We start from the raw sequence: 26,493 nt of genomic DNA on the forward strand, positions 1-26,493 counted from the left end.
TTCCCGCATAGGGTATTGGCCAGACTCGTCTGGTTGTTTTTCAATATCCTCAACAAACAATGCATGAGGGATGGGAGCGGGACGAAGAGATAGCAATCGTTCAACAGCACGTCGAACGTTGGTATCCACTATCAGCCCATTTGCGAACTGAAGCTGGAGATCAGACAGAGCGGCGAGCACCTCCTCAGGCGCATTGGCCGCTATTTGATCATAAAGGAACTTACACATTTCATTAAACACATATCTCTGGGTTGGTATATTGAATTGACAGAATGTTTCGAGGACAACACGGGGTGGACTTCTCTGCGGATTTACCATCCAACCCATCGCCATATTATATAGCGCAACGCGTTCTCTGTTTCCAGGAAGCTGACTTCGTCTCTGAGGACCATCGGAACCAGCGGACCCATGAACAGGTCCGAGCGAATGAAAGAAGCTAGCCGCAAGAGGAGAATTGCGACTACGAGTAGAGGGAGAAGAATAAGACACAGGGCTAACAAGAGAAGGAGTAGAAACAGTAGCAACAGCAGGGGTTAACAAAACAGGAGCAGTAGCAAGAGCAGTAGCGGGAACAGGAGTATATGGAAGCGGAGGAGCAGTAGGAATAGAAACAGACAAAGGAGCAGGAACAGTCGGAAGAACGGGTGCAGGTTGAGGAACAGGCGGAGGAGGAATAGGTGGAAGAACAGGTACGGCAGGGACCACAGGAGCTGCGGTACCCTGTACGTACGGAGGTGGTGACTTCATAAGATAAGACATTAAGGGATCCTCAACTGGCTCTTCCTTCTTTTCCGACTCCGTTGGTAAAGCGGGGTAACACTTATCTATAGTCATATGCTGTAATCGGTCAAACACTTCCTTATCCTTAACCTCCTTATCTCGCTGAAATTGCTCTGCTTTCTTCACTATGGTAGCAACATTATCTCGCTGACTACGTTTATTCTGTCTGAGTTCTTTCTGTCGGGCTTCTTTGCGCCACAACCGAAAGGCATCAAACATGGCCGGCCTTGACTTTCTTTCGAACAATTTAATCTCTAGATTATCTAAAATTGGGGCCTCGAAGCTACCATGAGGTGGCCAACGAAGGTCGCCGTCCTTTTTCGTGTATTTAATCCAGTAATCGTTAAAGGTAACTGGGCCTAGCCCATGCTTACTATAGAGCTCATACGTGGGAGTTCCAACCGGAGGTATCGGACATGAGTCCTCCAATCGGGAATCCGTACCACAAGGTCTGAAACAACTAAACAGAGTACTGCGACCAGGCATCTTGCACACTAGCCGAGTTTCACAAACTTCAAGGGTTACGGGATTTACCAAGTCCCAGCAAAGAACAAAACCCTCGGTCTTTGGCGGCTGCAGTCGTCAAACAACACAACAAAGTACGCTAGCAAAGTGTCACCGACAAAAACACTCACACAGCGCTAACAACAAAAACACTCGCTAAAGTGTCAACAACCAAGAACTATGGGAGCGACCCACAAATACTTAACTCAAAAATCGATGGCGTCTCCAGGAAGGCCCGTCAATCGTCTCGCTATACCAAGGTCTACGCCAGGCGCCAAAACAGGTCTACAGTCAGGGCAGCAGTCCGTCGCAGCCGTCCGGAGGCGGGAATCTTCGCGGGAAAAGTCTTCGGGCCACTTATTTCGACAACAGGATCGATGAAGCGGAGTGCACCTTCCCTCGGAGATTTCACACGAAGTTCCTCACGATCGTCGGGCTTGGACCGGTACCACTGATGCAGCCCCACGTTGGGCGCCAACTGAAGGACTGGGTTCTTTAAGACCCAGCGGTGCCAGGGCACAACACCTGAAACCTTCGTGGGTAACCTGCTCCGGCGTACGAATCACAGAGACACGGGACACTTCCTTGGACGTCAAAGATTCAAGGTTTATTTGCTGCAGGGAACACAGAGATCACGGCAAGTACACAGCGTGCAACTTGGGGAGACTGCTTCAAATTGGTTCTGTGGATCGCTCCTTTTATACAGTTTTTACCCATAGGATTACATTGGACACAAAAGTTTACAACCCGGTTCCCACCATAATCCCCCAGAGGGGTCGCTTTGGTCACTTTGAAACACATCAGGTCCGGAACATAAGTGCGGAAACATTTGGCGGTTCCCAACTGTAAAAACCATCTTCCCACCATTAGCAAATTCCAATCAGCAGTAAAACAGATCGAAATAGGAACAAAGACAGGTGTAGAGGAAGACGGAGACAGTGGGGAGATCGGAAAGGGTGTAAAAGGGGAGGTATCGGGAAACACGAGATACAGGCATCAAAGGGACGTGCCTAATGAGATGCACGGCTGAGACAATAAGTCCGTGCGGCAAGATGAGCCTCGAGCGGCGCCAGCTGCCTTACAGTAGCAACCCCCTCGTCATAAAGACACTCACAAAGAACATGTGTCTTCCGCAGATATCTTGGTAGTCCCAGGGTCGCGAAGCGGACAACGTCCGTTCGCTGGCTACTTGAGGGCAAGAGACAAAATGGATGCCGTATCTAAGATGGAACCCGTGGGTACAGATGAAAAACCCACATTACAAACGAACGGTTTTAGGTTTGCACAGCGAAACTGCGCACACTTACTAAACTCGTCATTTGCGGTTCATAGATACCAGACTCGACTATATTCGTGCGAGTCGAAAACACCACTTACAATCGTCACGGAACCTCAGGAGGCCGAAAATTGCAGTAACGCTAAATAAGTCAATTGCAAGCAGGAGGCAAGCAGCATGCGGGATTACCCACACTATACGGATTACAGATGTCTCGTAGAGACAGCGCATGCGCTCTGCCTACGCGAGACCTAAAAACTGGAAAATGTCTAAGCCAGGAATTAGTACAGCGTAGTGTTAAACCAGCTTTAAAGGTGTTACTTAAAATATGGATGGTGAGAAATGATTTAAGGTGGTTGCAACATGACATTCCAAGACTTTATACAATAATACAATACTGTACAATACAATACAGTACAATACAATACAGGTTGTAAAGCGCACAGCTGCTTCCAAAGAAGCTCACAGCACCTACCCTGTCCGGTAAAGTTAGGTAAGAAAGCAGATCTCATAAATCCAAAAGAGAAAATCAACACAGAGCAAGATTTAAAAAACAAAGGATTCAAGATTATTAAAAAGAATACCTTCCAAAGGGACCAAGCGAAGACTATGTGGGAGAGAATGTCAAAGCTTGGATGTCAGATAGACAAATCAACGTACCCCTCTCCTAGCTTTACGGGCCAGAGAAACTTGAAGTAGTTTAGACTAATTCAGTCACATAGATCTAAACTGACAGTAAGGTTTACATCTCTTCCTTAAATAGAGAAAGGTCCTTTCTCCTCAAGTGCTCTATGGGCAAAGGTTAAAGCCTTAAATTGAATGTATTTAATTACAGGCAGCCAGTGTAATTGTCGCAAATAAGGTGTCACTGACGTTTAAGGAGGAATTTTCAAAATTAAGCGAGCAGCTGCATTTTGAATAATCTGAAGCCGCTGAATCAGATAAACTGGCAGGCTCAAATACAGAATGTTCACATAATCGAGTTTAGAGGTCACAATAGTCTGAACAATGATCTTGCGAGTAGATCCTGGAACCAAATGCAGCATTATTTTTAGAGATTTAAGCGTTATAAACCAGCAGTAGGAAGTTGCCTTTATTTGGGGTTAAAAAGAAAGATTGGTCTCAAAGCTCAGGTGGCCACCAATTACAAGAATCAGAGGAACATTTAGTTTCAAAAAAGAGAATCTCTCTTTTTTGTCGAGATTTAGCTTGTGACAATTACTGCTTAACCACTCTACTACAGACTTGAGACACTGTTTAATCGAACTCAAAGCTTCCACTTCACTCGCCTGTAAAGACACAAGAAGTTGAGTGTCATCAGTATATGAAATCACTGCATGCTCCATGCTTCAGAAAGGCTTGCTAGTGGCTCCAGATATTTAAAAAAAAAAGAGTATGGCTCAGAGCTGAACCCTGTTGAACCCAGCTTTGAAGAGGCTTTGGGGTAGAACAGCGTGAAATTTACAGTCCAGATATGATGGGAATCGGGCTATATCTCTCCTGCGAGTCCCATCAATCGTCCCCCTGAGTCAGCCTTGTTAGTGGTAGCCTTTCTGCAGAAGGTACGTCTGGAGGGTGGACCATATGTCACACAGGCGGGAGGAAGGCGGTAGGAGCTCGCCATAGGTGTGTTTTTGATTCTGACAAAATATAAGGTCATTCAGCCAATCTTTCTAAATTTGGGTGCCCTTCCTCGGCCCCATCTACAGGCGACTCGTTGTTTAGCTAACAAGAGTGCCAAGGAGACATATCTCCTCATTGGTGCAACCAGGGCCCCTGTATAACCGAGGAGAGCAGCATTTGGCTTCTTTACTAATGGGAGCAAAAGAGCCTGTTTCCAACTCTTAGTAGCTAATGCAACTTCCAATGAAGTGTTCATGAACTTATTCAAAATAGGATCAACAATGTGGAAGTTAGCTTTAAAATGTCAGGGGGACATTGATCTAAAGGGGACCCTGATTTGCATTTAGCTAGTTCTGCAGCTGAGGCCTAAGGACCTATGCGATTGAAAGCTGGAAATAGAGGTCCAGGAGACAGACTAGAATCATCAAACTGAACATTCAGACTTTGATGGGGAACTGAGCATATATTGTTTGGATTTTCTTGAAAACAAAGTCAGAGAGATCATCACATAATTTGGCAGAAGGAGTAGGTTAACACTCTAAGACAGTATGAGAGAGAAAAGACCGGACAATTTAAAAAAGTTCCTGGGGTGTATTTAAAGCAGATGCAGTGTGGAGGAGATGTAGTCCATGTGGGCCTTACGAATGAATTTACAAAACTTTGCTAAAGCATTCCTAGAAACAATGTTGGCCTCCTCATTGTATGATTTCCTCCATTTTCTTTCCAGAAGTTTGCATTGATATTTTTCCTCTCTTAAAACAGATTAAAACCATGGAGCAGAAGGCTTAGATCTTCTAGAAATGGATACTCTTTTTGGTACGGATAGATCTAAAACCACTGATAGCCAGCCATTAAAGCTTTCACCATCATTATCTAAAGAGCCCAAAAGACTAATTGGGATGGACTGCAGGGCCTCAACTGAGTGAGGTTCTGAGGTGTTGTGCCATGCTCTTGAGACCTTTTGAATTGCATCCTGCCACCTATAACTCAGAGGAATAGTGACCATAAAAGGTACCAAGAAATGGCCAGACCTTATTAACTTGAGGGCATGTTTGACATATACCCTGGGAAGACTGGAGAAAATGAAATCCAAAGTGTGACATGCCTTATGTGTAGGGCCAATCAATAATTGTTCTAAATTGAAACCATCTAAAGCAGTCACAAACTTTGCGGCAACATTATTATTTGAATCATTTTCATGTAGATTAAATCCATTAATGTCATAAAATTAGAATAAAGAAGCGACAGTTGTCCTATCATGTCCACAAATAGATAAAGGGAATCAGAAGAGCAATCTGGCGGTCTATAAATTAGGACCCAAGATAAAGTATAATAGGTGCCAGAGAAATAGGAAAAGACAACCCTTCAATATTTGCTATATCAGACTGGTTTGAGACTGAACATGAAAAAAGATCGATACACAACTGCTGTACCACCACCATTTTTACCCAACCAGCCTAGCTGCTGAATTAGAAACCCCTGGGGATAACTAATGCCAATGGAATGAGAGAGATCAAGCAACAATGTTCTAGGCACGATATATCAACTGTGGGTTTCTTGATAAAAGGCAGAACTATGGCAAGTTTGAAGCATTGTGTAAATATTAGATCTGAGAGAAGGAAGTTGAAGTGTGATGCCAGAGGGCAAGAGGTTTGATGATTTGCAGGCTGAAAGAATCTGCTTGTTCACAGGAGGAGTTAATATTCATAAGTGGTAAGTGTAAGGACAAAATTGGGGAGAGGATGTAGCTTTACGGCTAGAGTGGTCGACCTCGAAGCTGGGGAACAGGGTTTGAGTCTCGGCAGCGATGCTCACATCCCGTGATTCTGAGCAAATCACATCATTTCTCCATGCCTAACAAAAATGAATGTGTCTATCTGTAACGAAACTGGTGCTCATGTAAAGCGCTCTGATATCCTTTTGTCTCGGTCTAGTTTGCGCTATATGAAACTCTATGAGGTTGCTGGCATCATCAAGGACTTTACAGAAATACAGAACGATAGATGGGTATTAAATGTACATTAAAGTGGCTGATAGCAGTGATGGAGTATAATTCTACAGTGGATGGTGAGGATGGCCATTATGGACTTGCTGACTTTGCCTATATGAAATCCTCCCCCTCGAGATAGGCCATCTTCTCATGAAAACTTCAGGCAGACATCTGGCCTACCATACACCTGCAGCACCCTACTCATCGAACCCAAGTTCCCTGACACATGCACTGTGAATGAGTATTCCTTACAAATAAGTTATCCTGAGGCACATAAATTATTCCAACCTTTACTCTTCTCCTTAGGCCTGCTTTGTAATCTTCACATATTTTGGGGATGTACTCAGGAGTATAAATAAGGTATGCTTACTATACCCATATGTTCCAAAGGTTCCTCCATTCCTGAAAAAGCTCAATACAATTCCCCTACTTCTAAACCACGTAAGAAAACATCCTTATCATCAATTGTTATAAAATACTTCTGTTACCAGACAATATAAGCAATGTTTGAGAGGAAGAGGTGTGGGCGCCTGCAAAGGTCAGGGCATAAGTATGCCTTAAGATCCACTGCCAGTAAACATGACAAAATATTTCAATATTGTCTACAAGACATCACTGTTCCCAGATACCCTAAATGAAGAGGCATGGAACTAAGAGCACAGAAAATACGTCAAACCTCTTTGTATACGTTGCATATTATGTTGAGTCTTCTCAGTGCTAACACCACCATTCTTTTCTACAGAAATGTTTCTTTGTAATAAACTCCCTGTAACCTGTTTCATCTGTGATTTTCTCTTTTTCTGATTTACACTTGTATTGGTATTGCTGTAAATTACCAGGCCGCAGAAGGACAATTTGTAGGTTCTTGCACCTTTCTTGTGTCTTGTATCAGGACCTATTTGGACCATCTTTCACTACACAAAGTGAAACAAATGTAAACATATTCTACTCTAATTATTCCTTATGGTGAGGGCATGCTTTGTCAAATTCTACCTGAACATTACAGTAAAAGAAAGACTATGGTATTGAACTCAAAGGCAATATACACGTTTGCTCATATAGACTCAGATAACAAATGGTTCCCTCCCCCAGTCTGGACCCAATTATTTAAACTGTGCATACATTTACAAACAATAGATGCACACCTCTGCCATGCATAGATTAGCACAATTTGTGAAGATTCTCAAAGTCTTCATAAGATTGTATTTAAATCTACTCAGACTCAGATTTCCCCTTCACCACAAGGGGAACAACTGTCCATGTGGAGAATTCTTTCCTCTTCACCCCTTGAAAATAAGGCAGCGTCTTTTGCATAGTCTAACCCTAATTACACCCCGATACTAGACTTTGTGGACTAACTTTAAGCATATAATTAGATTTGGAAATGCCACTGGAAATGTGTCTGAATACTCACAAATGTCTGTCTTTGTGGATGTCCCCAGTAGTTTCAAAGAGCACTCCCAAGCTTTCCTAGGATCTCTCATTATACCGCCGCTATATAATACATGCAGATACAGCATAAGCAGAGAAAACGGGGCATTTGGCACAATTGAAAAGTACATTTGTGCATGTAAACATCCTCAGTGATGACTATTTACACAAACGGGTAAGCAGAATGTTTTTGATATCATGTCCTCTGCGTTCTCTGTTGTCTTCAGAACATATTTTGTTTTTGCCTCGTTAATATGCTTGCATGATAGCCTTTTGACTAGGTGTGGGCTAAATAAATACCACCTATATTAATACATGCATACACAATAGGACGTTTGAGTGGAAAAAATGTATACCCTATGAACTTAACACCAATAAATATGACCCTTCATCATCCTTCTATCCATTCCACTGTAGTTATCATTTCCTTTTTTCTTGGTACCTACTATCACCATAATCTTGGTCTAAGGTCTGATTTATCAGTTTATCTTTCTATTTACCTCCTCTTTATATCTCATAGGTGTCATTTTCATTTTTTTGACCTCTGCAAAATCTGCTGCTTAAGTTTAGTTCTATTAGGAAACTTTGGATTCATACTTTTTTTTTTAAATAACAAATTTGTATTAGTTTTGAAACCACCAAATAAGGTACAAATACAATGGCATCGCATTTACACAATATAACCAGCCTTGAACCAATCACATATCCAATCTATAGTATGCCCCCCACCGCCCCCATAGCTTGCCATACTTCAGTAAGACAGCCTTGGCCAATGTAAATAGGTTTTTCAAGTTGAATGCACCAGTCCACTCAGGCCCTCCAATTTTCTAAGGTCCGGGCATTGGGATGTCCCATCGCTTAGCATTGTCCCTCTTAGCCACCAGCATGCGACATCCACAAAAGTGCGATCAGCCCAAGAGCCACAGACCTCATCAAACATGCTCAAAAGAACCACCCTGGGCATCAGATCAAGAACTTGCTCCAAACCCCTGGAGAGGTCACTGCATATCCGAGTACATGGAAATGACCGGGCATGCAAAGATAATATGAGAGAAATGGGCAGGTGCCACAGAATAACGAAAGCAAGCCGGATGGGAAATCCTGCCAATCCAGTGCAAACGTATTAGGGTAAGGTAGGTCGAATTCAAATTGTTCAATTGAATCAGCTGAAGGTGAGTGGAAATAGCTAATGTGCATGGGACCATCTTTTCCTACCTCCAATCTGCCTTATCTAGCTCACCCACCCAATCCTCCCAGCGGAGTTGGAGATTGTTGAACCCATGTGTAGCATTCGCAATAAGTGTATACACCTGGGATATTGCACCTCTACCAATACGACCCAACAGCAACTTTGTCTACAGGAGGCTGGGGGAATATTAGTCAAGAGTGGACAACCCCAACATGTACCTCAGTGGATAGGGAAAGGATCCAACAATAATAATAATAATCAGCCATTGACCCACACCTTGGTATAAGGCTAATTTTAGAGAGCTCCAATAAGGTGCCTCATGTATGGTCACAGACCAGTACGCTAAAGGACATCCTCAAGAAAGGAACAGTGCACTGTGACGAAAGCCTTCTCAAAATCTAAAAGAAGCAGCGCAATTGGGGGATGTGATGTACCCAACATGGAGAGTGGCACCTGTCAGATAGTGCAGAGAAAATCTCCTCCCTAGTGATGGACTCTTCCAATTCATGGGCAAGGGAGGGGGATGGAAGGTAGAGGATTGCCGCATAACACCAGATTGACGATCACCTGGGGGGACCGGGGCTATGAGGGTAGAGGTCCCGAAAGAAGGTCGCGAAAGCACACAGAATATCAGGAATCTGGGACAGGATCGGTCATCCTTGGCCATCAGCCGAGGCACAATGTGTGAAGTAGTGTCAATAAGCCAATAATGGAGCTTCCCTGAGGTAGCAACATGTTCACAGATGCTACGCATTCTTGCCAGTCAATACTAGTGAGTGCCCTCAAGCGTAAGATGCCGTAGCTGCCCCCGGGCCATTGAAAGCCACCACACATGAGTAGGGGTGTTAGGGCCCATGCGCTCTTGTCATGAATCAGGGTCTTGAGGGCCATAGTTGGGCCACATTCTCTTGCTCGCCCCTGAGCATGAGTCCCTTTGCCACGCCCCAAGATACGCATTTGAGATGGAACCAAGGGAGGGAACTTGTGTAGAGCAAAGTCACTTAAATGTCTAGGGGGGTGCGAGATTGAGTGAGTCACATGTGAAGTGTGGTTCAGGCACAAAAAAGTAGGTGGTAAATACAATATAAGCCAACAAAATCTCTCCAAACAACCAACCATTCCCTTTGATCCCCTTATCTATTCACCCCACACACTTCCACACCTAAAGCATCTGCCACCAAAACTGGACATCACAGAGGTAAAAAAAAAAAAATAAGAAATGAAAAGCAGAAAGTAAAGCATCTAGTGAGTGCAGGAAGCTTGATTGACCCCCATCTAAAAGGACACTGTGCCGTAGAATGCCAAGGTAAATGCAATATGTAGTTACCAAGAGTCATTCTAATTTTTCGTGGTGTACAGCCACAGCTCACATAGTCTCTGGAGCAGGATAGTGAGCCTAAACAGGATCAGTCTGAGAGGCCTTCCTGTCAGTTGGACGTGCTGGCAAGGCCCCACCGAGACAGCCATCGATACCCGCTGTCTAGGATGCAGAGAGCTCTGACTTCGAACCTGAGGAACCCCTCTGGCTGTCGTCACATTCGCGAGGCCTGTAGGAATGGGCCAGCTGTCTCTGCTGAGATCTCAGAGGCAGCCAGCAGCACCTCTATGCAGTCCGCCACTGAGTCCCGGTGGTCCAAAGGGGTGTGCTGGTCACGTCTCTCCTCAACCCATTCAAATGCCTGCTCAAGAGCCTCAAAGAAAAGGGATTTGGAGTTCAAGATGACATAAAATTTTGCCTGGAAAGGGATGATATATTCAAGATTCTACGCCAAGAGCTTTTGCTTGACCTCTGTAAAGGAGCAGCGATGCTGCTGGACAACCCTAGTCATGAAATAACATAATACGTGCGTTTTGAAAATTTAGCTCAGGTTGCCCAAGGAGCGCAGGGCTAGGTATCTGTGAGCCTGCTGTACCACAAAACAAAGTGAAAAGACTCCGGTATCCACAAGCACAACCAGTTCTCCAGGAGATTTACAACATGAGGTGCCTCTGAGCCCTCCAGGAAGCCCACTATTCACAGGCTATTGTGGCAAGAGTGGTTCTCTGCTTCCTTCGCCCTCTTCCCCAGGGCAGCCGAATAGGTCAAAAGTCCAGCCACCTGGCACTTCAGCATGGATACATCATCTTTCATTGAGGACATTTAGCGCTCAGCCTCATTGACTCTGACAGCTACATTATGAGGATCCTGGCGGAGGAACAGCACATTCATCTGAAGGTCACTAACCTTACTCAAGTCTTGTATGGCCTTAAGGATAGTGGCCAGATTGGGTTAGACATGCTCCAAAGAATCTGCAACTCCAGAGGGGCCCCCGAGCCGTCACATCCCATCTGCGTTATAGTGAAGCATTTTGGTCTAGGCAGGGGCAGGTGGTAGGTTTTGTCTATACCCATGTTGAGCAGCAGGAGGCCAAGTCCAGAGGGATCTGAAGAGAACCGAGCACCTATCTGGCCCGCTTATCAGTTGGCAGCATGAGCAGCTGAGCCCGCAGATGTCAGAGAGTGCAGGATACAGCTGGAGGCAAAAAAAGGATGAGGTCTAGGGTTTGCCTCCCCAATGGGCTTGCCTCGCAGCGGCACTAGCAGCCAGGTCACAGCCAAGAGCGGGGTAGTGTCATAATAGGCAGGCATCAAAACCAACTAGACGGGTATGACAAGGCCTCTGGTCAGGGGGCAGGTCTCAGGCTGACACAGGGTAGTAGTTTAGTGGGCTCCCGGGATTATGAAATGACCCCTGGGTGTGTTGCGTTGGGCATCCAGAGCCACAAGAATAAGAGACTCAACTCCTATGAACTGGTCTCCAGGCAGCAGCAAGCAAAGCACTCCACAAAGCAGGAGAAAAATAAGTGAGGGGGGGGCACGCCTGATGTGGCAACCCCATCGCTGCAACCGATAGGCCGCAAATCCAAAATCGGGGAGTGAAGGCGCCCCTGCTAGCCTGCCGGTAGTACAGCAGCCACAGGATGGGGAATTAACAAAAAACAAGCCCTTCACCCTCATGCAGAGCCAACAGCAGGAGATAGTCCCCGGGGTCTGTACTGGTCGATTAAGGGCCCCGGAGGCTGCTAGAGGGCAGACCAGATCAAAAAGCAAGGGGGGCCCTCAACCACGCCCAGAATGACTCACCTGACAGGTTCTAGTCAGGCAGAGTGGCCCCCAGAGTTCAAAAATATGACCACGTCTTAACAGAAGGGTGACCTGACTAGTAGGTTCCACACCGGGTCTTGATGCGCACCAGGAGGCCGTAAAGTCCACCGACAATCCTGGCAGGCCCACACATGTTGCCAACAGCACCGCCGTTCATTTGCAGCACCTCCGGTCCCCGGGACAGCCACAGAGTCGGCCAGTACTCAAAGGAGGGCCGCGACTCCCCAGTCAAGGCCCAGGCTCAAAGAAAGGGCCCCAATCCTTCAGCATGGAGATGCTCACATGGGCAGGCAGCCCAGTCCCTGCCACTCAGAGGTCTGCCAACCGCTCACAGGCCTCGACACCAGAGCAAGCAAAGTACCCCACAAAGCAGGAGAAAAATAAGTGGGGGGGAGACGCCTAAGGTGGCAACTCCATTGCTGCAACTGATAGGCCGCAAATCCAAAATCTAGGAGTGAAGGCGCCCCTGCTAGCCTGCCAGCAGTAGAGCAGCCACAGGATGGGGAATTAACAGAAAAGAAGCCCTTCATCCTCACGCAGAGCCAACAGCAGGAGATAGTCCCCGGGGTCTGTACAGGTCGATTAAGGGCCCCGGAGGCTGCCAGAGGGCAGCCCAGACCAAAAAGCAAGTGGGGCCCTCAACCACCCCCAAAACCCTCTCAGACCTGCAGAATGACTCACCCGACAGGTTCCAGTCAGGCAGAGTGGCCCCCAGAGATCAAAAATACGGCCACGTCTTAATAGCAGCGTGACCCGACTTGTAGGTTCCACACCGGGTCTCGATGAACACCAAGAGGCCGCAAAGTCCACCGCTACTCCTGAAAGGCCCACACATGTGGCTCCAAGCACCGTCGTTCATTTGCAGCCCCTCCAGTCCCCGGGTCAGCTACAGAGTCAGCCAGGACCCAAAGGAGGGCCGCTACTCCCCAGCCAAGGCCCAGGCTCAAAGAAAAGGCCCCAATCCTCCAGGATGGAGATGCTCACATGGGCAGGCAGCCCAGTCCCTGCCACTCAGAGGCCTACCAACCGCTCTCAGGCCTCGACACCGGAGGCCACATCCAAGGCCTGTAATCGTGGACAGCGGTGCCATCCAGTCAATAAAACATAGTGATTTTGGTCCCCCTGGTGCCGCAGCGCTGACTGGTACTTGAGAGATGGCAGCAGGTCCTCAGGAGGACTGGCTCTCTCAGGATCATGCCGGACCACAGAAGGCGCGTCATGAGCAGTCTCAAGCAGTGGTCACCCACTTGGCAGCCTCGACAATGCCCCTGCAGTCATACCGTGGCGTAAAGCATCCTTTCCTTTCTAGCCTACCATTCTTGTATGTTGGTCTGTAGATTTGAGTTCCTGTCCAATATCCTACCTTCACTAACCTCCAACAGGAAACTGTACATATATTGAGTGAATTACCCTTAACTTACCATACTTTGCCCACTATTACCCCTTCTCTGTACCTCCCTAATGCTTGTTGCTCTCTTTTCAGGAACTACCTTACCACAACATATTATTTCTGCTATGTCATGTCTCTCTTTCTATTTGCTTCTCCGTACCCTAAGCTCAGCTTCACAAGCAATTTTTATTTTCTTCAGAACCGTGTGCCCTTCCTTGATTTCAATGTTTTGAAGTATTTGCCTGGAGTCATTGGATTTATTGCTGTTCTTTAAAACTCAACATTTTTTACTCTAATCTCTAAATTGTAATTTATCATGACATTGAGTGCATCATATTTGATTTTGTTCCGTATAACAATGTGGAAACAGTGCTTTGTATGTTCACATTATTAAGAAATAAATGCATCTATGTCCATCATCTAATTATTGTGGCTTACATGATGCAGAGGTAGAACTGCATCGAGAGGCAGTAGAGGACTGGGCAGTCTATTTACTGGTACACTCTGTATCTTTTCTTCAAATGTTAGTGGTTAACTGAGTCCTATAAGAGCCATGCCATGTGTGCTGCAGGGAGGTATCCCACATCCTCCACCCCAGTGGTGTAAAAGCACAGTCAGACAGTCACAATTGATGACCAGTTAGTGGCTGAGTTATACTAGTTTAGCCAAAGGGTTCTGCAATGAAACCCCAGATATTGGGGACTGCACTGATCCACACAATCTCCCAGGGCTCTTACAATCATGCAATGCTCCAGGTCAGTACCTCTAAAAAAAGGCTATCCTATCTATGTATTATAATATTTCAACAACCAAGGAGATGCTCTGTATGCATGAAATCAGACCTTGACTTTACACAGCGATATGGATTACTCATTTCCACCACCAATGTAAAACAGACCATTTCATTACTTTCTTATAAGCAGCTATGGGCAGTAGTGGCCACTGGCTCTAAGAAGGTCTTGCTCCCAGCACTATGGAACGTATAATTAAATAATGGACAAGGAAAACATCCTACCCTCTCCTGTGTAACTATCAAATTATCAATGATACAGCTATTCCGAACGTTTTGCACATTCTTAGACAAAGGTTGCATCTACAAGAAATTGACAGGGCTGAACATATGATTGTTCCTGTAGTACCCCATGAAATACCTAACTAACAAATCGGCGTAATCCATGTGAACAACTGTGAGCAATCCTGTTAAGATAAAACACATCTTCGGCCAGAACACCAAACATTTTTTACTGGTGCTATTTCATATCCTTAGTAGTAAGTTAAGTAGTGTTTAGTGCGAACATTTTTCACCACTGTAACACGAAATCAAGTTTGTGGGGTTGGTAATGTGTGACAAGGATATGTGTGCATGTTTGTTGTGTGGCATTTTGTTGTGGTGATCAAGTGTTCTTTTTCTTGTGCCAGTGTGTTGTTGCATGGCGTTACTGCAATGTGATGCGCTTGCAGTGTGGCTGCTGTATTAGATTCTGTTTTGACTCTTTCCTTCTGTCATTCTGTTCATTTATTATTGTAAAGGTGTTATGTTCTGCTGCTTTCTTTGGCTATGTCAACAAATGCAGCCACCTTTCGAGACAGCCCAATACCGTGGTGGAGACCATATCACAAATTAGCACTTTCAGTCCAGTATGTCAACAATATTATAACCCAGGTTTAAAAGATGTAAACAGGCTCAGAGTAATTTAAGATGTGTGTCAACTGTTACTATGTAATACTTTTCAGGACCAGGCTTCAGAAAGTTTTTGGATAGCAGGTGTACAGTTCATTGAATAAAATGTGCAATGCTGGCATGAACCCATGGTTAACATTTAGACCTCACGTAGACTGACGAATTTGTAAGCTTTGTTATATATGTTGAGTAACTCACAGTCATCAGACCTCCAACAAGATCACTAGTGTGAGGATCCTCATCTTTGGTACCCAACTGAGGAGAGTAGAGTTCCGTTGTCCGCAAGATTTCCAGAACTCGGTCCAAGGCCTCTGCTACTGTGACCGGGCTACTCTCTTGGGCAGCATTTATTATGTTAATGACCTGGACAAAAAGAGAGAGCATTAAGATGGTGGCCATGCACATGTCTGAAGATTGGTCCAACAATCATATGGTATGTAAACTGAGTTACACATAATGACCTATACAGCAGTATTGTTCTTGACTCACTGAACGCTTAATTCCAATAAATAGCATCAATGATTAAAACTGACGTAATGGATTAAATATTGGTTAGGAATGTGTTCTAATCAAAGCCTTACATAGTTCCGCCTAACAACAAAGTGAGACTGATGAAAAATGCAACGTAATAAATCTGTTACACAAACATATGAGTGCTCTGTACATTGCATGCCATGTTTAAGTAAATATTCATCAGAATTTTGGATAGATGGAGCAGTAAATAGGTCTAAGCTCTGATTATGGCTAAAACTACAAGGTCCTGGAGCACATTTCAACAGTTCAAAACAACAACAGGAGCAACACTGCTGCCAAAACGATCACTTCTCCCCCCAAATAGTATAACACTGACATGTGAAAATGTTAGACAGTGAAACCACAGGACCAGTGAGAAAGAGCTGTAAATTTACACCTGGTATATTGTCAGGCAGCATAATAGGATGCGATTTCCACAACTCCACAACAGCTTGTGACAGGAAACATTGAGCAAAGTCAGTGCGAGGGCACCTGTAGCACAATTTCTCAACGATTTTCAGAAAAGGTTGGGTGGCTTTGAGAGGAGAGTTTAAAGCCTATAGAGTGAGTGTAACTATTAGGCCGGGGTGCTAGAGCAGAATTTGCTGCCTTAATGGAAATTTAGTAGGGAACTGGCCAGGATCTACCCATCTAATACCTACCTTGAAAATACAGCAAGCACTGATGTGTTTTTATTTTTAAATCTTTATTTTTGCATTTTTTAATTATGAGTCAATAACAACATTCAACATCGGGCTGAAGAACAACATTGAGCCGTCCAGGCATTAACAATTACGTTGGCATTTCAGACGCAGGGCTTTCAATTTAGAATTCAAATACAGTTTGACATGCATTCTCAATGTGCTGGGTATAGGGTTCTTTCCTGGATCGGTCTGCGCCCCTCCTCCCCCTATACGCCCCTTTGGAGTCAAACCTTGCTGGTGCTCTTTTCGTATTATCCCAGATGATCTCCATCCCATTTTCTTGGTAGGGTCATAATTGCTCACCCCCCCATGGAATCCTCGCCCTCCCCCCTTGCATCCTCCCATCTGCCATGTCCGCCCCCACCCTTACACAGACCCCTATACAGTGGGTCTGTGGCCAGGCACAACAGTGTCCCAGTTATGCATCTGCCTCCGCCAAGGTCAAGAGTTCCTGTAGCATCCCAGCTCAGTTGAGGCAATCCGCCTCAACCCTATCATCTGTTCTCACTGCTCTCATGCGTCTTTCTTTCACAAGCAACCACTCAGCCATGTCTCTAGCCCAAGCAGATATAGTGGATCCACTTGTGCCATCTGATGACCACTCGCTGCTTCGCCAGCACCAGCCCAAGCCATAAACATTTATTCTGCACAATGCCATTAGTCAGGCATGGGATGACACCAAGGAGACAATGTTTTGTGGAATCCTCCACAATTGAGGTGAGCAGATTAGGGGCCAGATGTACAACACATTTTTGCTGTCGCAAATGGGAGATCGGGCCGTTTGTGACTACAAAAAAGTGTCCTGGCATGTACAAATGCTATTTTGCAAGTCACTGACTCCAAAATAGCATTTGCAACTCTCACTATTAGGAAGGGGCGTTCCTTCCTAATAGCGAGTCTCAATTTAATGTACTATTGTTTTGCGACTGCATTTGCAGCCGCAAAACACTCACAGTTTACCACCTACTTCAAGTAGGAGGTAAACCACTCAAACCGGGAAGGGGTCACTAGGGGACCAACTACCCCTTCTATTACCTCCAGTAAGCCCTGCACAGCAGGATTGCTAAGTTGTCATAGCCGGCCACGCCCCCTTTCCCCACCACTCTGCAAAAGCACTTCCTGGCGCGCTCTTGGATGGGGATTAAAGTCCCCTTCGCTGCTGGGGTTCCTTAGGGGCCAACTAACCTACCTGATACCTCCAGTATGTTCCAGATAGTGGTTTCGTTTTTGGACGCAAGAGCTATATATTTTGGCATTGCGCCCAGGATCTGGCCCACCCTGCAAAGCCTGCGCTTTTTTTTTTCTCGGCAGGATTTGTGCACCCACACAGTTTTTTAAATGTTTTTTTTGGCCCTGGGGGTCCTTCTGAGCAGGCCTAGGGGGTCAGGGTGATTTTACCCTGCCCCCTTTTCTTGGTTCTCACCTTTTTATCTACTGGTTTCTTGTGACTCGGTAACCGAGTCACAAGATAGCTGCCAACACACCCTGGTTTGGAGTGTTGGCAGCCAATCAGAAGTCAGCTTGTGCTCAGGAGGAGTCTCGACTCCTCCTCGGGGCTCAGATATAGAACGTTTTCTTTTTTAATTTCTCAGAACTACCGAACAAAATTACACCATTTAAAAAAAAGGTTGCTTTCTGAACAAATTTGGTGTAATTCCGTTCAGCAGTTTGGGCTGAAGCCTGTTCCAATTTTTCCTATGGAAATTAACATGGGGAAAACGCATTTTGGGACCCCCCCTGCTTGACGAAACACCCTGAAACCTTCAAGACAGGAGCTGACCGCAGCGGGCAATTAGTTTTGAAAATTTTGTGAAGATTCGTCAAACAGTGCCAAAGCTATTGGCAAATAAAGGAAATTCCGAACATTCTATTGGGAATAACTTTGGCACTGATTGAGGGATCTGCCTGTAATTGTCTTTAAATTTGCCTCGCTGTGCTATGCTCCTTCCCTGAAAGTTTCAGGGGGATTCGTCAAGCGGGGGCCGAGAAAAAAGGGGGGTCCCAAAACGTGTTTTCCCCATGTTAATTTCCATAGGGACATTCTGACAAGGCTACAGCTCGAACGGCTGAACGGAATTACACCAGATTTGGCAAAATGGTAGGGACTGGTATGCAGCAGTGCCTTTTGTATGTTTGGTGTAAATCCCTTCAGTAGTTTGAGAAAATTTAATTTGACATTTTTTAAATGGCATTTTCTATGGGACCTTTAGACACGGCTACAGCCCGAACGGCTGAACGGAATTACACCAAACTTGGCAAAATGGTAGGGACAGGTATGCAGTAGTGCCTTTTCTATAGTTGGTGAAAATCCCTCCAGTAGTTGTTGAGAAAATTGAATTTGAGCAAATTATATATCTATATGCGCTCACCGTACGCGTACGGTACGCTTACCATACGTGTGCGTGCGCGTACCCTTACGTGCACAAGCGAGTTTCTGATTGGCTGGCAGTTGACTGTCAACATTCCAAACTGTCCAAACCAGGAAGTGTTGGCCACCATCTTGCTTTTCAGGAGAACTGAGGGACAAGAGAGCCCAAAACAAGAGTGGAAACACGAAAAGGGGGCAGGGTAGAGGCCCCCCAACCCTCTAGCCCTTCTCAGGGGGTCCCAGAAGGAAACAATTGACACACCAATACCAGTTACTACATACGCACTCACTGATTCCTAGGTCTACACACACATTCACTCATTCACCCATAGAATCACTCATACATACAGTCACTCATCAATACAACACTATCATATGCACTCATACATCTATACAGACACTCACACACTGCCACTCATCCATGGAGTTACTCACACAACTAGTCAGTCATGCAAAGAATCAATCACACTTCCATTTCCCCAACTATACAGTTATACACACAACACCTTACTTATTCAAACATATTCTAACACATACTTACTCTCTTATACAATCACTGATACAAGTACACAATGATCCATACAGCCACTTGCACATTCACTGGCTCTCATGTATAGTAATTTATATATGCCAACTCTCACATGCACTGTGTTTTAGATATGCACTTACTTGGACATGTAGCACTGAGATATCCATTCACTCACCAACACACCCATGCACACAGTCAACCGCCCATATAGCTGTTTCCACATGCACTCTTGAACTCATACACCTAGTGAATCAACTGCTCACACATCTATGCACAGAGTCACACACCTCCCAGCCACCCACACACACACTCAGTCTCCCATTCAAATACTTGGGCAACCAATCAAAACCCATATAGCTACTGATCAACACATGCAACAGCTTACACAACAACAGACATACTGATGCACACATTCAGACAGTTTAGTCACTAACCCATGCATTTAGTAAGACACATTTAATCATTCACTCATACAGTCAGTCACGCACCTACTAAATCCTTCATCCAGATACTTATACATCCACTCATTCTTCAATATGTAAAACATGTTTAAACTTTACAGAAACACACAGTCACCGGATGATGTCATCAGTGATGTCATCAGTGATGTCAAATAAGATGTCATCAGTGATGTCATCAGTGATGTCATTTGAGATGTCATCGGTGATGTCACTGACCATGTCATGAATGATGTAATATGTGACATCATCAGCAGTGGACTGCGGGTGCGCGAAATATAGTTAGTACAACTAACTATATAGGAGCAATTTCAATGTTTTTTTAAATGCTAATTCCTAACTATATAAGGCCTGAAACCTATGTTTTTTTAAGTGAATTTGCAAGGTTTTTAAAATGCTAATTCCTAACTATATAAGGCCTGAAACCTATGGTTTTTTAAGTGAATATATATATATATATCCAACACAAGCAGGTTAGCCCCAAGGTTAAAGTTGAGCCACAAGAAGTTTAATCGGCATTTGAAAATTTGCATCCATTTCACAGCTTGCCAGCAGAGAAACACACAACTGCAGTCTTCGAGATTAATGTCAGCCTGACGCGTTTCAGGATTTCCTCATCCTTTCATCAGAGGCAAAGTTCAGAGGATGTTAGCAGACAGCTTTTCACAGTGCACATTTATAGATATTATAAACACCTGCCTCAGTGGGCGTGTCATTTCGCAAGGCCTGCTGGTCATTGCAGTGCGCCACATCTTCCCCATGTGGGGCTGCCTCTAAAACCTTTAATTTCGAACTGAAATAAAGTTCCAAGTGGAGAGAAGTACCTCACCAGGTGCCGCCTGCCTTGCTTTATAAGCAGTGAAATAATGCCTCAGACAGCACCATCCTGCATATCGCACTGCCTGCTCAACTTTAACCTTGGGGCTATCCTGCTTGTGTTGGATGTATATATATATATATATATATATATATATATATATATATATATATATATATATATATATATATATATATATATATATATATATATATATATATATATATATATATATATATATATAGTAGTAAATGTAAAGAATTAAAAATCTTTTATATAACATATAATATCTTTTTATAATTGTGTTACATTATATATTTATATATATATATACACACACACACATATATATATATATATATATATGTATGAGTGTTTATATAAGTAAATAAGTATATGTAGTATTAAATAATAATGAGATTTATTTAATCAACATCATATTATTGGTATATCTTAAAACATTTAAGACTTACTACTTCAAACTATATACATATTGAGGAACTATATGTTTGGATGTTTCTAACAATACTAATGTGAAACGAATTATTTTTTCCAATGTTTTTGTACTTACTATTTTGAGGATAGGAAATCTATATTTTTGCCAATTATCTTTTTGACGCAATATTTCTGTTACACAATATTGTTTATTCTGATATTATGTCAGTGATCCATCACTGCCCTCGACACCACATTTACATGGATCCAGAAGCATTGTATCTATAAGGGAGTGTCACACAAACCAGAAAAGACAAACATTACACTTTGAAGATCATCATGAAAGTTGGGTATCTGAATGGTGTTTAATGTATATGTATATTTTGGCATACATGCTGCATACGTTAAAAAATATATACATTGTAAATATCCAAACTGGTGATAAAATATTGTCAATGTGTGTGCTCATAAACCAAAATGCTCCCAAATTTAAATATTATGGTGCAAGCAACCTCAACGCAATGCTGCTTGTGGTGGAAAGAACATTTTATCTGAATTCACCCTAAGATATCTGACCTACTTTGTCATTTGTCCCTTATAAAAAGTAAGAGGTGAAAGGGGTTGGTGCTTCCAGAGGAAGGGTACTTCTTAGAAGCACACTAGATGCCAAGAGGCCGTCAGGGCTTCACGTGAGACTCTTCTCTCCTCGACCATTTTGGGTTTGTAATCGAAATAGCATAGCAGAATATATCGTGCCTGATTTTAAACACTTGAATGTGATCCGTCCTTACTGATGGCTGTCACTATCCCTGTTGTGACAATACTGCATCATGAAGATTGTCTTTGGGTCTTCTCTGGGGTCACAAGATGGATTCTAGGTGGGTGAATGGCAGTGGCACTATCAATACCTCGCCTGGATTATACTTCTACCTTCAAGGCGAGCCCACATGTGGGCCTTGCTGTGATTGGACACATCTCCATGATACATTTAGGTGACGATTGGACCAGCCCAACTCACATACGTGCGGTGCCCTGGAAACAAGTACTTAATGGAAAGATAGATGCTTGACTCTTCGCAAATGTTTATCCTTTATGGAAGTTTCTGGAGGTGGTCTTCTAAACATGGTATAAAAGCAGTGCTGGAAGAATTACACACTGTGCACTAAAGAGTTCCACTTTGCCTCATAGGATCTCTCTGCAGATTGAATGCACAGGAATGTGCAGTAGGGTCTCTAGGCCTGCTCCTTTCAGTGATTAGTCTATCTCCTGCCCCCTCACAAGCCTGTTTGGTAGGATTGCAGAAGCAAAGCTCTGATCCATTTTATCAAACCGACATTGAGTAAGGTAAAAACACTTGCCACATCAGTGCTAACTCTGGCATTGCTGTGTTTAGAACTAGACTTGCACTTTTTTTGGGATGATAAATATTATATTTACTATATTTCCCGGCGAGGGGAGCTCTAAAACTTCAGTGGGTTGCTTGGAAAACTTTTCTGGATGCAGCTGAATAAGAAATACAAAAAAGTAATACCTGCTCCTACGGTTGTATGGTAAGTTACTGAGTATGTTATTACAATCACAATAAGAGAGTACATGCCACAATATATTCGCCTCTTGCATTTCCACTCATCTCTTTATCACCACTGTATATTTCTATTTTACACTTCATTCGGAAATCTTCCATAGTTGCCCTTTCTCTGACCCCTCCGAAAGTCCACACAATGTTTTTGGATATAGGGTTTGTTGAGTTACCACCCTACAGAGTAGGTTGCTTTGGGCGAGACAACACCACCCATTTTATGGTCGCAAGGAAACTGTGTATTGATGTGTAGGTTCATGGCACATCTGCAACACTCATATCATACCTTTGTGATGGGAGCTTCTATTGTCATGGAGTGGATTCGCGCCATCGATGAATACCTGCGATTTTGTAAGCTTGGTGCTGGTAAAAAAAACAAATGACACTGGTCAATCATGTAGCTAGAAGAATGCCTGGCTTCAATTCCTTCCTGCATATGTTGCAATGCATAATAAAGTAGCAGTCAAATAATACAGTCAATTCAATATTTTAGCCAATACAGTTAAGAGATACAAAGAAATATTCAAAAACAGTCAACATTTCTTTAAAATGCATATAGGCCTAATGTTTGAGGACATCACTGGCTTGAGAAATTCCAGCAAACCTAAAAGTGCAACAACACAAATTGAGAAGAAATATCAGCTTGAAAAGGAATAATTTCTTGTTGGTGTACCTGGCAGAAAATACAATTTTAAATAGAGAGTCATGTTGTAAATTATTTCCGTAACTTGGAACTGGCATCAGAGTCCATCTGGGTCTGGGATGTTTGGATCAGCTGTAAGATGTGAGATGCCTCTCCCATCTTAGCCCCAAACCTCGACTCCTTGGATCACCACTCCTTCTGTACCCTCACTCTCCCTCGTTACACTGACCCTCCACGGGGACTGGCAGTAAGCTGTAATCATTTACCAGTTCACACTTCAGGCATGTAGTGTGAACCAACCAGCCACATTCTCTAACGTCCCTAGCGTCCAAAGAAGTGCGTCAATGTCCCCTCATCTCAAATCTTATTTTTATGCTTTGCCTACTTCTTTTTATTATTTTAAGATATTGGTTCAACACTGACATGCAGTTTCGATGGAAGCTGTTATTGTCATAATATTTGCTAAGAAGGTTCTTCATGGTTTTATGATTCAATTAGTCTATGAAAATGTGCAGTGTTTTTAGGTCTTGCCTTCACAGCGCGCATTGGCTCAAGGCAAAAATACCTTTTTCCGTTGTTTTGGCTTTTCAGCCAAGCACGTGCGTGCGTTCCATTGCCATCAATAGCAACGCGTGCACGTCAGGAGATTCACTTGCGGGAGCGCGCGCCACCATCTGGCAGCAATTATCGTTCCGCAAGTGAATCGTGCCCGTTCCCCCCTTCTAGCCACCGCGCGAGGCGCACATATTTGTGCTTGTTTGGCTAGGGTAATCGCGAACCCTGGCTTCGCCAGCCGGTGGGAAGTTGAGACACTCTCTTACCGACACAGACTCATTGTTATGCCAGCGCCCTTTGTATAGTGCTGTGACTCGTATACTTGCGGCCTCACAGGGCCTTAATGTGACGTATTGGAATATTTCACCAGTTTCTCATCAGAACTGCGGACAAAATGGCCTTTACGCAAATATTGGTTGGTTACACAACGTGTTTTTCAGTGAATAGTCTTTCTTCAAAACTCATCCCGAAGTAGCTGAATGTCGCTCGTTCCATTTAAAACCTCTCCTGTGCTCGTTTTAGCCTCCAATCCGACTGGCTCTGCAGAAGCGTAGGGCGAGCCGCATGTGACCAGTGGCACTGAGCAGCGAGCGAATAACGGCAGCTTGCCCCACGCTGCTGCAGTATGGGCAGAGCTCCACCACACGCAGCAGGCACTAGCAGCGGCATACTAGCAGATTGCCTGTCCTGCTGCGGTGCGGGCACAGCCTGCTCCGCGGCACGCACCTTGGGCTCTGTGGCAGCTGGCCTGTGTGCTGCTGCTGCAGTGATGGCTCACATCGACCAGCTGCACCCAGCACCGGCTGCAGACAGCTCATTCAGGTGCAGGTTTCTGTCAGCAGTGGTATGCTCCACAGACCCCCACATTTGTGCAGCATGGGTTGTTGTGCTTGACAGTCCATGTCTAGCAATACAGAACCCATGCTGGTGCAGTGTGGGCTGGGGCCGATCACCTGAATGCAGCACTAGCGTCACTTGCTCAGAATGGTCTTTGCCTGTCTGGCCTGCTGCGGCCTCAACCGGCATTGCATTAGTGCTCGATCGGCCGCAGCCAGTACCTGCACCATAGGTTCTGCATTAGTGTTATATATATATATATATATATATATATATATATATATATATATATATATATATATATACACGGTCAGTACATTGGTGTTTTATGGCTTATGCCGAGCATCTGCAGGAGGCATTCCCTCCATGGCCCCAGATGGGTGCAGTATGGACGGGTTCCTAAAGGCCACAGACCGCACAGGGCCAGAGCCTCGACACTGCTTTAGCACAAGCTCTGCCCCACTAACCGCAGTCAACATCGCCATCAGATACTACACAGAGGTGCAGCGTGGGATATGTTTGACAGGCCACACCGAGTACCACTGACCCCACATTGGTGCATTATGGGTTCTGCCCTACTGGTCTTACCCAGTATCACCACCACCATGGTGTCAACTAGCATAACGTAACTCAGTACTCGTCTCTGCATGTTTCTTTTTCCTGGCAGGGCTCACGTTTTATATGACTTGTTGTGTGTCAGTGTGTATGCGTAGGCTGGTAATGTTATGTGTGCTTGCATAAATGTGTTATTTTATTTTCACAGGGGGATATCCGTTGGCGTCCATTTGAGTTTCTGTGTTTTTGTGCACTGGGACTTTCGAAGGCCTGAGAGTGTGTTCTTGCCGCTGTATGTCTGACTTTTTATTTGTATGACTGTCTGAATGTATCTCTATGTTCCAGTTGTTTCTGGATTGTGCCTGCTTGATTTCATATTTCTGTGTCCGTTTGTTGGCGTTTCTCTGTGCCTGTCTATGCTTGACTTTGTGCCTTTGCCAGTTTTTGTGTGCCTGTCCGATTGCGTGTCTCTGTGCCGGTTTCTGTCGGTGCTTGTCTGTGATTAAGTATTTCCCTGAGCCAATAGTTATGCATGGCGAGGTGCGGGTTGGCCTGTTGACCTTTGTGTCTGTGTACTAGGATACTTATTTGCCTATCTTCTAATGGGCGCAATAATTGTGTGCGGTAATTTTGTGTATCTCTATCGTGTGAACGAGTTGTGGTGTTCGCGGGTATATTCATCTACTTTGTCGGTTTATCACTTCCTGTCTGGCTACATGTGCCATTTAATTTCTTCGTATATTTTTTAGAGCATGTTGGGCTGCATTGTTCCTTGTTATGGTGAGTGCACAAACCACGCTTCCAGGTGTTCGTGTAGTTGTCTTTCTGTCTGATAACTGACTCTGTTGTGGACTGTGGTATGCATGCGATTCTATCTCTATATCAGTTGAAGCCTGCTGTCTGTCCGTGTGTCTGTGTAACTATTTGCTTGTGTGTCAGCTGCTTGTGTTAACAAGTGTGCCTGGTTGTATGTGCTTGCCTTTCTGTCAATGCTCCTGGCTTTCCTGTTTGTTTGCTCGTGATTTCCTCCTATGTCCACCCATGCGCCTGTTTGTGTACGTGCTATTGGTTTTGTGATGTCTCTCCACTTGCTTTCTTCCCACTTGCTTCAGAACGCCCACGCTGTTCTTCCATACCTTCTTTGTGTCCCTCCTCTGTTATTAACATTCCTTATTAACACCCGCCGGGCAGGTAACTCGGCAGTGTGGTTATGGCTGTGGGATACACCCACTCTCGGAGAGAGCTTTTATTGTGTAAGACGGTGTATCCCACAACCATTACCAACCCATCGGGTGATGCCTAAATATAAGGCAACACTTTAAGATTTTGTGAAGCGCCTTGAGGCAGAATGCTGAGCCTGGACGCATTCTAACAGGTTATGTCTATGGGAGAGCAGACTCGCTCAGTGAGTCTCTACCACTCAGACCGCTGATCTTGCTCCCTGCAGTGACCTTTTAAATGAGGATTATTAGTGTGAACTATGAAAGAGATG

The 26,493-nt window shown here is 44.5% G+C and overlaps 1 protein-coding gene across 1 annotated transcript in view; it reads right to left on the reverse strand.

The window, feature by feature from the left end:
- The window catches only part of PDE8B (phosphodiesterase 8B), a 1,129,923-nt gene that overhangs the window by 128,406 nt on the left and 975,024 nt on the right, over positions 1-26,493 (reverse strand). The window contains exons 14-15 of the mRNA XM_086960753.1: positions 22,698-22,774; positions 15,207-15,371 (exon numbers count right to left, since the gene is read on the reverse strand). Coding sequence (XP_086816879.1) covers positions 15,207-15,371; positions 22,698-22,774 — 242 coding nt within the window. The remainder of the gene's footprint in view (positions 1-15,206; positions 15,372-22,697; positions 22,775-26,493) is intronic.

The sequence above is a fragment of the Lissotriton vulgaris genome, chromosome 3_1 (genome assembly GCF_964263255.1).
Source record: "Lissotriton vulgaris chromosome 3_1, aLisVul1.2, whole genome shotgun sequence".
In the NCBI taxonomy this organism is placed as follows: domain Eukaryota; kingdom Metazoa; phylum Chordata; class Amphibia; order Caudata; family Salamandridae; genus Lissotriton; species Lissotriton vulgaris.